A 13222-nucleotide genomic window follows, 5' to 3' on the forward strand; every position below is an offset into this window, starting at 1 on the left:
ACTACAGGGAAACTATAAGGAACTTATTGCCAACTATATCAGCATTAAAAAGGACACAGAAACTATCAATAAGAGACAAGAGGAAATGAAGAATACAATTTCTGAATTGAAGAACACAGTAGAAGGAATCAAAAACAGGATAGATGAAGCAGAGGATCAAATCAGCGAGCTGGAAGATAAGGTAAAAAAAAGCTCCTAGAAAGAGCAAGAAAATGAAAAAAGACTCAAAAAGAATGAAGAGGCATTTAGGGAAATGCAAGACAACCTGAAACATAATAATATCTGTATAATAGAGATACCAGAAGGAGAGGAGGAGGAAGGGATAGAGAACCTGTTTGAAAAAGTGATGATGGAAAACTTCCCTAATCTGAGGAGAGAAAAAATCACACAAGTCCACGGAGCACAGAGGGTTCCATTCAAGAGGGCCCATTCAATGAGGCCCACTCCAAGACACATCATAATTAAAAAGGCAAATATCAAAGACAAACAGAGAATCCTAAAGGCAGCAAAGGAGAAACAGGTAGTAACATATAAGGGAGCCCCGCTACAGCTAACAGCTGACTTCTCAGCAGAAACAATACAAGCAAGAAGGGAGTGGCAAGAAATATTCCAAGTCATGAAAAGCAAAGGCCTGCAACCAAGACTGCTCTACCGAGCAAGGCTCTCAATTAAAATGGAAGGTGAAATAAGGAGTTTCACAGACCAAAGAAGGCTTAAAGAATATACCTCCACCAACCCAGCATTGCAAAATATGCTAAAGGGACTGCTTTAAGAAGATGAAGAAAAAAGTCTATGAATACACAGTTCCTTTCACAGTCAATACTTGATATTATCTATATTTTTAATACTTATTAATCTGATTGTGACAATGTGTTAATTGTTCATTGTTTAAACTAAATGTTTTTGTATACTTCTTTCCTATTTCTATTATTTTTAAAAAGCTTTAAATGACTTTTTGGTATTCTTTATCCATTTTTTGACTAAACGTTTGTAGAATTTTTTGCCTAAAGAAAAACCTATTAACTCCTTTTATAGATGTGTTGCAAATACCCTATTCTTTGTCCTTTAACCTTTTTTATATGTATATCACTGTATAGTCTTAAATGTTTAATATAGTCATATTGTCGTTATGTTACTTTATAGCTTCTGGGTTTGAATAATTTACTTCAGGGTAAGAAAAAGATTATTTTGTATTTTCTCTTAAAACTCCTTAGATTCTACATATTGATTTTTAACTCACCTGAATATTGTTTGTATAATATGTGAAATAGGGCTGTATATTTATTTTATTTCAAGTAATAGTGGTCCATGCATCTTATTTGTTGAATAAGCCTTATTTTCCCTATTGATTTGAAATATCAATTTAATCATATATTACATTGTTAGATATATTTGTTTCTAGAATACTCATTTCATTGATCTACTTATTTCTGTGCTAGTGTCATGTTTTAAGTACTGAGACTTTATAATGGATTTAAACTTTTTAATATTTTATAGTGGACTTTGACATTTAAAAAAATAAATAAAATCAAGCTGCATTTTTAAAAAAAAGGAACTCCTACCTTTTGTGACAACATGGATGGAACTGGAGATTATGCTCAGGGAAATAAGCCAGTCAGTGAAAGACAAATACTGTATGATCTCACCTGTAAGTGGAATCTATTCAACAAAATAAACTAATGAGCAAAATAAACCACAGGCATGGAAACATAGAGCAGACTGAAAGTGACCAGAAAGGATGGGGAAGGAGGACAATGGTGGAAAGAAGAAGGGACTAGACAAAGAACATGTATGAATGACTCATGGACATGGACAACAGAGTGGGAATTGACTGGGAGTGGGGGATGGGGTGGGATGGATGGAGGCGGGTAAAGGGGAAAAATTGAGACAACTGTAATAGAATAAACATGATTTGAAAATAAAAATTTAAAAAAGAAAATAAAAAATAATAATCTGCCATTTTTATAAAACTAATTATGCTAATTTGTGAACTGCCTTTCTTTTTATCCGGTGACTTAGTTTGCAGCTAATTAAAAATAAAAATAAAATAAAAGGCCCCATCAGCTCACAGGAACACACAGAAGGCTTTGGGCCACACGCCCAGAAATCTTCTGATTCATTCAGTAACTATCAACTTCCTGGAGGAAATATTTGAAATTCCACTACTAAAAAATACATAAAATGAGAAAATAAAGTGCTGTAAGAAAATAGTATTTATTAACATAGTGCTTTTTTCGTTTCAGTTAGAAAATTATACTTTTGAACAAAAACCTGTTCCACAGTTTTGTTATGCCAAATAAACTAAAATATTGTGTAATATCAAATTAGCTGTCAGAAGTCAAGAATAAATGAAAAGTATTTATATATCTAGATAAAGAGTAATCATAGCTACTTTCAAGTTTGTATGTCAGGGTATATGTGAGAAAAATCAGGCTAAAAAGAAGTCAACTGGCAATTTACATTTTTAAAGATTATTTTGCTTATCTTTTAATAATTTAAAAAAATTGATCAGGAATAAACCTTCTTTCTCCTAATAATGGAAACAAATTCCTTTGTGTGCCTTTAATGATACAGGTAAAAAGGCAAATATGTCTTGTTTAAATATTAATATTTTAGATACCTTGCTGAGATGGAATAATGGCTCCTTTATCTACAGCTCAACTATCTTATATACCTTAGTTATAATCAAAACCCAAAAAGTACACCAGAGTTCTTTAAACAGCAAACAGAAATGTTAGAAGGTTCATGTGCTCAGGCATTTTGCTCTCAAAGGTAACTTACTGAGTCTATTCACTTTCTTATACACAATTCTAACAAACTTGGCTTTCCAAATCCACACAAGATGAAAAGCAACAATTATGAGAAGTTACTATAGGTAAAGCATACTGATAATAGCAAGATGCAGTATCTGAGGGTTTATAAACCTGAAAGTCAAAAGGTACAAAAAAAAAGAAGGGGCATAAAAAGTCAAAGTTGACCCTTCTAAGGTTACTTAAGAGCAATAATTTATGTACTTCAGGAGACCCTCAAGTCAGCATGCTACTACATTATATAATTGAAATTAATGGTGACCTTGAGTCTTCAACACTTCCATTGGAAGTTCCTTCCATTAAAGCATACATTTTGATACCAGCCTACTTCTTGATAGGGTGATCACATCTGGTTTGCTTGGGACTGTCCCAGCTTAATCAAGCCTGTTGTCATGGCATAATTACTACTAGCTCTCCTTTTCATTCTCAAGGTGTTCTGGATTATAACTTTCAAGGACATCCTACTGAATATTTACCATGTGCCACAAACCATTTATTCCAAGTGCTTTGATCTACCCTCACAATCCTATGAAATGGAGTATACTCATTATCCCCTTTCATAGATGAATTAAGACTCTGAGGTTAAATGATTTTCCTAAGATTGATTAGTAAGTGTTCAAGGCTTATACGTGAATAACCCAGACATCTGATAGCAAAGTCCTAGTACTTAAAAACACTGTAATACACAGTACTCTCTCTCCTAGGACAATAGGCATGGAATGGGGCGGGGGAGAGTAATACACAGTACTCTCTCTCCTAGGACAATAGGCATGGAATGGGGCGGACAGGAGGGAAGGGAAATATCCAAGTTTTTAGGAGTAAAAGTATAAAAAAAAAAATGAGGTATCAGCTTTCTGGAAAATGTCTATATAGCTCTAATGATTTCCACAATCTCATAAACTTATAACACTGAAACATCTAAGAAAATCTTTGAAGGGTAAAAAATAGTTCAAATTTTTATGAGCATGGGCTTTCTTAGGAAACAAAAATTCCAAAACAGTATTTCTCTAACTTTATTTCCTTTTACTTTTTACCTCAAAATTCTTTGGGGGAAAAACAGTATCTAATAGTCACATGTGAAAAAGCAAACTACACTACAGAGATTAAGAGTAGTCACACTGGAACATGAATTCAGGAGGCTACACTTTATACTTCATTCTGAAAAAGATGCTACATATCAGCTAATTTGTTTTTAAACAGTGAGATTAAGTAGGTTAATTAGAAAAATAGAAGTTCAAAGACTTATAATAGTTTTAATATGGTTTTCTATCTACTTAACTGTACTCAACTTGCTTAGACTGGTTCAAATTACTACATTTACATAGTACTTTCTTGTTTTGCAAAAAGCATTTCTGTATTTGATCCTCAGAAACCAGGTATGGTGGACAAATATTATTCTCTATTATGGAGAAACTGAGGCTCCTTGAGATTAATTTGCTCAATTTTGAAAGGAAATTTCTGTGAAAGGAAGTGATGACTCCCAGTTCTACATGGAAATAAAGCAATTACTTAAATGCTTGAGAGCAAAAGAAGTGCCGCAGACTTACTTATTGGCTGAGATAAAATACAGAGTATCTGTAAATTCATGCTGTCTGAAAAGCAATATTCACTGGAGTTGCCTGCACCTAACAGCTTTACTAGTTATAGAAAAATGAATACTCATGTTCATTTTGGATCTCAAACTATTATTAAATTTGTAAGCAAAAACAGGATCTGTAAAGAGCAAAACCAGATTATTTTTTGAGTGGCAAACATTACTAATGAAAGGTGTTCTCAACCCCCTCTATGATTTACCACTGCTGAAATTATTCCGTAACATGAAAACACTTTTAAAACAACTTTCTCCCAAAACTCATTCGCCAGATTCCATAAATTAGGTGCTACAAAGGATCTCTATCAGAGAAACTCCAAACTAACTAGACGCTTTTCTTCTAACCTACTAAAAGGTACATTGAACATCCAATGCTGGCCACATTATTTTACATGACGGAAAACAACAGCTGATAGCCAGTTTGGGACAAATGCCAACTGTTCCCATTTATCTGACAATGTTAAAAAATTGCTACAACACAGTTTTCAAAGAATATCATTCTCCTACAGGAGAAAGCATAAACCACTAAAATCCTAAAAAAGACTCAAGATAATGGTGCCTCTGATTTGCATAGTAATTTTAAAATTTTTAATGTTCTTAAGTGTAAGTAAACACATCTCAACAGCTTTATGTATTTTCATATATTTTATTTTTTTAACACTTAGAATTTTGCAAGCTAGCAGTAAAATATTGTCCTCAATATTTTACTAATTAGCACCGTATACCTTTTAAAGCTAACTGGAACAGTTTCATTGTATATCATTGTAAAATAAAATGATCATTCAAATGCCAAATCAGTCTCAAGTAATGTGAACCATTAATTTTATCATTACTTTTGGCTTTATGCACAAAGATGTATTTCAAAGATGAACTTAATAGTAAAATCAGTTGTCACTCTAACAAATCAAAGTACCACAGTTTAAAGCAATATTTAATCTCTGAAATTATTATATAATTAAAGAGGCACGTAAGAAAGTTGAGAAACCAGCTATAAAAACACAAGGTACTACATAACTTGTTTAGAGTTTCTTATTTTTTTAGAATGAGGAAAATTCCATGGTACAAGTATCAGTTATACATATGGTTTAGTATGTCAGTATCTTTATGCTTTACTTAGGAGTTGGGCCTTACCAAAAAGCCACCAGAATTTTCAGGGTAATTCACATGGACAGCTGGAAGCCTGAAATAAAATTGCTCCGTGAAAAAGATCCCAAGTCATTTATATAATTTTAAATGAAAACCTACATTTAACTCCTATTTGTTTTCAACAGAAAAATCTTTTGAAAATGTGGAAAAATATCTAATTATATTCAAATTGCTTCCACACATTAAAAAAAGGGGGATTTTTAATTTTCTGTTTTGGGGTAAAAGCATTTTTCAGAGCTATGGGGTTAAGGGTTAAATTCAAAGCAGTGACTGACTGCTTACTAGCATGCCTGTTTTGCATACCAGTAGAATCCAGTCCAGTTTTGCCATTTGTGGATAACTATGACAAGATACAAAAGCATGTGTTTGCCATAAATAGCTCTGGCTAACAGCAAACTGCTCACACTGAGCAGATCAAATTCTCTATAAGGAGAGCAGTCTGGACCACAGCCAAATCCCACTCCTACTGTTTAAAACTGCTGTATCAATTCTTTTTCTCCAATTTGCAAAATATATTAAGAAATAGTAGCTGAAGTGATATGAGGAGGATTATTAAACTTGTGGACATTTTACAAATTATTTTCATTATGATCAAATACACAATAAGAGCTTCCTTCTTCTACTACTTAACTACTTAGAAACGTAAACGTGAATTAAAAAATAACCACCCTAATTTATCCAGAGAAAAAAATCAGGTATTGAAGTGTATTTATGTCAAAGTGAAAAAAAAAAAAAAAAAAAAAAAAATCTGATTTCCATATTAACACATAAGAAAATAAATAAACTAATGCTTATAAAAGTATTCCTCTAAATAATATATTAGTTGGCTTTAGGATAGTGTATTTTTAAAACCAAATAAACCCAACAAATTGGAAAATATCACGCATGAATGTTGTACAAAAAAATTCTTAAATGACCAGTGCAGAGATTAGTAATAGCATTTACCTAAGAAGTTGCTTCATGTAACATCTGCAAAATGTCCAAGGAAAACAAGGCAACATTCTGTAATATGCCACAATTTTTATTGCAACGTGGCCATTTTGTAAGGGTGGGGAGTTGGATCTCAAAAACGTTCCATTTAAGGCTCTTTTATACAGAAATTGCCATCATGACTGATAAAATATCTTTAGTGTTGCAAGACTTACATGGTAAACATAAAACTCCTACACTTATTCAGTAGTGTACACTCAATGGAAAACAAAAAGGCATTAATAACAGCTAGTTCTTTTAAGATATGCAGGTAACAGGAATGAACACTGAGGTACTAGGATAAGTTGATGACACAGTTAACACAACTTAATTGGCATTCCTCTGGGGAGTGGGGAGTTAAACTCAATACAAAAAAGTGCTTTCAATGCATAGTGTTATATTCGTGCTACCATGTCACAAAAATAGGCTTGCCAAGGCAGGTGAGGTGTATGAATGCTGGAGCCTCACAGAACTGCAATCAAATGCAACTATAAATAATACTGAATAAAGTTTACCATCTGACCAGTGGATAATACTTTCAAGGCATTCAATTAGCTTACCCTTTGCAATATTTTAAGCTATTCACATTGACAATCACATTCATTGTAATGCTTGCTGCAGGGGAGGCATATAACCAGTTTTTTTTTTTGGCTAAAATATCATGGGAAGGCATTCCTTGGGTTCTACATCAAAGTAACAGTGTTAACAGTCTAATGGCAATCACTGATAGGCTGCTTACATGAATGATACCTCCTTCATTCATTATGTTGGAAGGACCCAGTGGAAGAAAAAGGAAAAAAAAAACACCAAAAAACAAAAACCTAGTACTATTCCAATTGACTGAGCTGGAGAAATGAAAGCTCCTTAAGATCCATATGGCACTTGACTGTCATTTTATAAGGGTTTTCCTTCAAGTGAAACTACTACGTTGCCTCCCAATTTCTCTCCAAGTGTTGAACGGTCCTTTATGTCATCCAAACCATTTACTTGCCACTCATGCTTAATACCTAAAAAGAAAAAAAGTCCCATTACCTTATTATAATTAAGAAAGAATAATTCCTCCACACAAAATATTCAATGTTTGTACCTGTAAATTTCTTTTTAATGGCATCTTTAGAGCTGGCATAAATCATCTTGCTTTTTAAAGGTGCACTTTCAGGAGCCCTACAGAAGAAAAAACAATTGTTGAATCCCAATGAAAAGGAAAACAAAGGCAAAACTGACTATGTTAATAATAATCCTTGCATTTTAAAAGTACTTTTTCTTTTGTTTTTACACACCAGAATATAAATACTAGGTCTTCTTTCTTAGACTCTTTTGTTTCGTATGTGGCATCGTACAAAGCATATCGGCAATCATTCAGAGGTAGCAACTTCACAAAAGATGTGTAGGGGTCCTCTACAGTATCACCAATGTCACCCACCAAGATCTGCTTTGCTTCCTCTACAATTATTTGTCTTTTGTCATCGCTTAAACAGAAGAGAACTGCTTTCTTTCTTTTTTTGATCTCCTCTTGTGTAGAAGATTTCCTTACTTTCATATCATTAAAAACTTTGATGACTTCATCATTCACTGTAACTCCAGAAGCCTAAAAATAATAATAATAAAAAAAACAAATTCAGAACAACTATTTTGGTTTTATCCAAAATTACTATTTGTCTAGAGAGGATTCACTTTACTCTGGACATCAAAAATTGCAACTTTCCATGCAAGCAGTCCAATCAGATTTCCCACGTTTTAGGTATCAGTATATTATGTACCTAAGGATTCTAACTCATCCTGCCCCATTCATCTTTTCTAAAGCGGTTTGCTGGTAGAAGTAAATAGAAGGTAAGGGAAAGGGACAAACACAGGCTGTCCCATCCCTGAAATGTTTCCTCTTTCACTCGGTGATGTCAGAGCTTCAGGAACAGCAGTAAAATACCTTCTGTATTGTGTCAACTCTGCAGGCCTTAAAAAAACACTTTAGGATTTCAGTTAATGCTTCTACTATTTTTTTCTTTAAAGTCATCCTAGCCAGTGCTGTTTCCTCATAAGGAAAGAGAATCAAGTGTAAACTCCAAACCGCCCACGGCTTCAACATAACTGCCTCACAGCGCAAATACAGACACCCAAATTAACGGATCTAGTGTAAAAGCTTTTTTAGCGCGTGAAAGCATTTTTTTTCCCCATTAGAATTAGTTCTTAGATTGAGAGAAAGCATTTTAAGGAGACTTTTCCACCTCCTTAACCTCCCTCAAACGATTTTTATCACAGGCCATCCAGACCCTCACCAAAGCCTGAATTCAGCAAGGACTTCAGAGCACGTACCAATTTTAGATCGTGCCTGTTAAGTAAAATTAGGCAGCTAAGGGCAAACGCGGCGTGAGCGGGTGAGCTCCGCAGCCTCCCGCGCCCCGGTCGCTGCTCCCTGTGTCGCGACGCCTCCGGCCGCTCCCCCCTCAGCTGAGGCTCCGACCCCCGACCCGCGCCCGGGCCCGACCCGCGCCCTGACCCTCCCCGCCCCCAGGAATCCGAAGAGCGGCCCGGGTGGAGACAGAGCAGCGGGGCAGCAGAGCAAAAGAGCCCACCTTCGAGGCCAAAATCAGGTTAAAATGGCGGCCTCACTCCCGGGCCCTGCAGGGCCGGTTGCTCGCCGCGCCCTGGCCCTCGACCCCCCGGCCGACACGCCCGCCTTACCATAGTGCCCCCGGCTGTGGTTGCGGCGGCGGCTGGGGCTCCGGCTCGGTGGCACTGGGAGGAATAGAAGGAGGGGCTAGCGGACAGCAGGGAGTGCGGAGCACGCCGGGAGCTGCAGCCAGAGAGGCGGCGGCGGCAGCGGCGGCGACTTGGGGGGCTGCAGTCAGCGGGCGGGCGGTCACGTGGGCACGCCCCGGGCCGGCCCTTCAGCCTCACGGCCCCGCCCGCGTCCTCGACCTGACCCCGGCGCGCGCGCTCCCAGTAGGCCCCGTTGACTGCGCGGCGGTGACCGAAGCTGGGAAGCCCGGCGGAGCAGCCTCTTGCCTCCGGGCACCGCCCGTCGCCGTCTGGGGAAGGCTGTCGGCTCGCGGAGGGGCGTCTCCACGCCGCCTGCGCGAGGGCGCTGCTCCCGGGGTCGGTGCGTGTTGAGGAGAACGGCGCACTAAGGTGTCTTCCTTTTATTCACCCGTGGTTTCTCCCAACAGGGGCTGGATTCGAGCGTTTTCAGTCATTTTGGAAAGCCCCGATAAAGAGATGGCGTGACTTGTCAGATCTCCTTCCTCCAGTGAAATGAGATAAACACTCTAGGGGGTTGCCCAGTTGATTGAATTACTCCGGGAAAAACAGAATGATAAACAGGTGGAAAATCATTTTCTAAAGTCTGTGGTTGAAATAAAAATAGGGGGAAAAATTGGTAGTAACACCCCTTGGTAATAATATCCTTTTCTATATCAGACTGCATAGGACATGGACTGTAGTCTCTGCTAGCAGTCTTTTTTTCGTGAAGCTGCAGCTATGACAGCTGACATCAAGTGGACACAAGGGTAGAGATTCCTTCTTCTTCTTGGCAAACACAACCTCTTCTAGCAAAGCTAGTATAACTGAGCCAAGGCTTTTCTTTAACCAACGTTTTTAATACTTAAAAACTATGCCATTTATGAGAGGAAAAAAAAGTCACTTTATACTTTGAGGGCATTTTTCATAAAGATTTAAGTAAACTATTAGTTTGTAATGAAAATGTTATCAATGAAACATTTTATGTGTTACATATAATGAAAACGATTAAGTGTTGAATAACTTTGGACTGATTAATGCCTCTTTTCGCTAAACGTTTACGATTTCTATCTTTTGTCATTTGTAAAATTGGTAAAATGAGTTTAAAACTCTGATCAATAGTAAAACTTATTTTGTGAAAAAGACTTGCACTAAAAAGGTAGTCTTGTTATTGTCCAAAACTGTTGGAACAAAATAGTAATTCCAGATAAATCTTGAAGCAAGCCAAGCCAGAAAGAAGTGCAGTGTGCTTTGGGCTGGGAGTGGAGAGACTTGGGTATTAATCTTGATGCTGCCCCTGTCTCTGTAACCTCCAAGGGCTTTTCAACCCCTGCGGATCTCAGGTGCTTCATCTATAAAACAAGTTCTGATGAAATTATCTTTAAAGTCCTTTTCAGCTTTAAAATTCTGTTTCCTAGTATATCAGTGTTTCTCAGGAAATAGTATGTATACATTCTCAGGATTAAGTAAATTTAGGGATGGAAAATCATAATGGGACAGGGTTATGCCCTAGTTAGTGTGATAAATTCTTGAATCCAAAACTTAACATACTTTAAATGGACCATGTTACATATTGCCCATTGAAACATGTATCTAGTTTTTATGTCCATAGGTTGTGTTTATTCTCTTAATGGCAAGATTGACTTAGTATAGAGATAAAAATAGAGAAGAAATTTCCCAATGTCTAAGCATGAATCCCAAGCAAGTAGATATTAACACTAACATTTTGCTCATACATTATCATTTATGAATCCTTTCCCTTTCTTTATCTCCTTTGAAATTCCAAAGAAATAATGGAGAATAGACCTCCAGGGCTCTGAACATCTGCTATATGTAGGTATTGGCAACTCTTCTCCTTCCTATACTCTTCCTCTCAGGGTCTCCTTGCCTTCTCAGCCTTGAAATTTGCAGCAAAGAGATTCCACAGAGGCCATAGCCTTGGCAGAGACCAGATCTATGGACACCTAGATTAGGTGTCAGAACTTTTCCTACCAAACTTGGGTATCCCATAGATGTTAGGCACTTCCAGCTGTGACATCAACCCCTCTCCAAACCTCCCTGTCCCCTTCATCCTCCCTAGACTGTATGCTCCTTAAGAATCTGAGCCCTACTCATCGTTGAATTTCTGGAACCTGGCACATAGTAGGTGTTCAATAGATGATGAAGTAATAAACTTAAAATGTTTTAGTGCTATAAAGAGAACAAAAAGGAGGCTCCTGAAGATTGTGAGAGCTTTCTACCTATCCTTGTGAGGCTGGCTCTTAGGACCTTAGGGTCAGTAGCAACTCCTTTTCTTCATACCTGTTATTCATAATATCTAACACCACTTATTTGGTAAAGGGACAGCATTGTCAAGCATTGTTGCATGAATTTTGGCCCTTGCACAGTATAAGGGTCTGTGTCAGACATCATATATATTAGTTTCCATCACCACAAATTTAGTGGCTTAAAAACATCACAAATTTATTTTCTTAAAATTCTGGAGGCCAGAAGTCAGAAATGATTCTTGTGGGGCTAAATCAAGGTATCAGCAGTACTTCATTTCTTTTGGAGGCTGTAGAGGAGAGAGAATCTGTTTTCTTGCCTTTTCCAGCTTCTAGAGACTGTTGCATTTCTTGGTTTGTGGCTCCAGTTTGCACCACTCCCATCTCTGCTTCAGTCATCATATCTCTGACTTTCTCTCCTGCCTCCCTCTTTGACTTCTAAGGACCATTATAGTTACTTGGGACCCACTGGATAATTTAGAATAATCTCCCATCTCAAAATCATTCTGTTAATCGTGCGGTTAACCCTTTTGCTATGTTCTGGGTTGTGGAGCTTAGAACAGGGACAACTTCTGGGGCCATTATTTTGCCTACCATACCACATTTATTCCCATAGCAATTTCAAGCCCGAACAAACGATTAACAGGTGGGACAGAAGGACCTTGAACAATCCAGTACTAGAACACACATCTAAGGTATAATTTTTCCTTTGCTGGACAGGGGGATGGCAGCAAAAAAACAACCATTAGGAACTAAATGAGAGTAACCTCAAAGAGGATGGTTCTGAATGGAATCTCAGCTCTGACACAGTAGTATCATCTATTTAACTGCTCTGAGGTTGTTTCCTCATGTGTAAAATGGGGACTATGTTACCTCCTCCCTCTTGGAATTATGGTAAAGATCATGTGAGATAATGTATGTAAATCTCCTACCAGCACAGGAATAGGAACCCTGGGGCTGTGGTTAGCACCCAGTGCAGAGTGAATGAAGGTGAGAGCATGATTTTAGCCTCACAGGCAATAGTCATGAAGCATCCCAAATCTCACTGGTATTGATTTGTAAGACTCAGCTAAAGTTTGTTGACTCAAGATTTCTTAGAAAATCAGGAAAGTGACACCTCTTAATGCATATTCTCTTGAGAAACAATCTAGATGGAGTGTCTGTGGCATGTAAAAGTTTAAAATCATTTCTCAAGTCTTATCTAAAACAATAAATTTGGAAGATTATGCAAATTCTGTTTGAGCCCCACCCCTTGTCAAGACATCACTCTCAGCTCCCAAAGCCTCTTCCCGACAAAGACAAATGTAAGTGTGAAGACACAAATTCAAAATGTACCTTTCTACCCATGTGCCTTCTTTACTCTGACACATCCCTCCTACCCCATGCCTGAGCTAAATGACTGGTAAGGCGGCAAGTCATATACTTTTCTAAATTTAAGTTTGAACTTAGAACTAGAAAATAAAAGTAACAGGAGGTGTATTGGAGTTAGTCTCTGTGACTCACTCTTGGAGCCACATAACTCACTTTGAGTCTTACGCGTCTCATCTCTAGTTCTTTCTACTTTGGTAACAGGACCTCACAATTAAGGAATTTAGCAGTCTTACGTCACGTGAAGAAGTAATGAGCTAGAGGATGGCAGCAGTGAATTGCAGTAAGTAGTGAAATGTAGTTTAAAAGTTTCAAATTCTATACTTAAAAATGCCAGTTTC

The 13222-nt window shown here is 37.4% G+C and overlaps 1 protein-coding gene across 1 annotated transcript; it reads right to left on the bottom strand.

The window, feature by feature from the left end:
* Nucleotides 1-5027: 5027 nt before the first annotated feature.
* Nucleotides 5028-9364, bottom strand: CFL2 (cofilin 2). The gene is made up of 4 exons (XM_054586460.1): nucleotides 9196-9364; nucleotides 7797-8104; nucleotides 7604-7680; nucleotides 5028-7523 (listed from the first exon to the last, which is right to left on the bottom strand). Exons 1-4 carry the CDS (start codon nucleotides 9196-9198, stop codon nucleotides 7411-7413), a joined length of 501 nt encoding a protein of 166 aa, XP_054442435.1. The 5' UTR covers nucleotides 9199-9364; the 3' UTR covers nucleotides 5028-7410.
* Between the last annotated feature and the right edge of the window lie 3858 nt (nucleotides 9365-13222).

The sequence above is a fragment of the Pteronotus mesoamericanus genome, unplaced genomic scaffold (genome assembly GCF_021234165.1).
Source record: "Pteronotus mesoamericanus isolate MK-2021 breed Mesoamerican mustached bat unplaced genomic scaffold, CSHL_Meso_final contig_100, whole genome shotgun sequence".
NCBI lineage: Eukaryota > Metazoa > Chordata > Mammalia > Chiroptera > Mormoopidae > Pteronotus > Pteronotus mesoamericanus.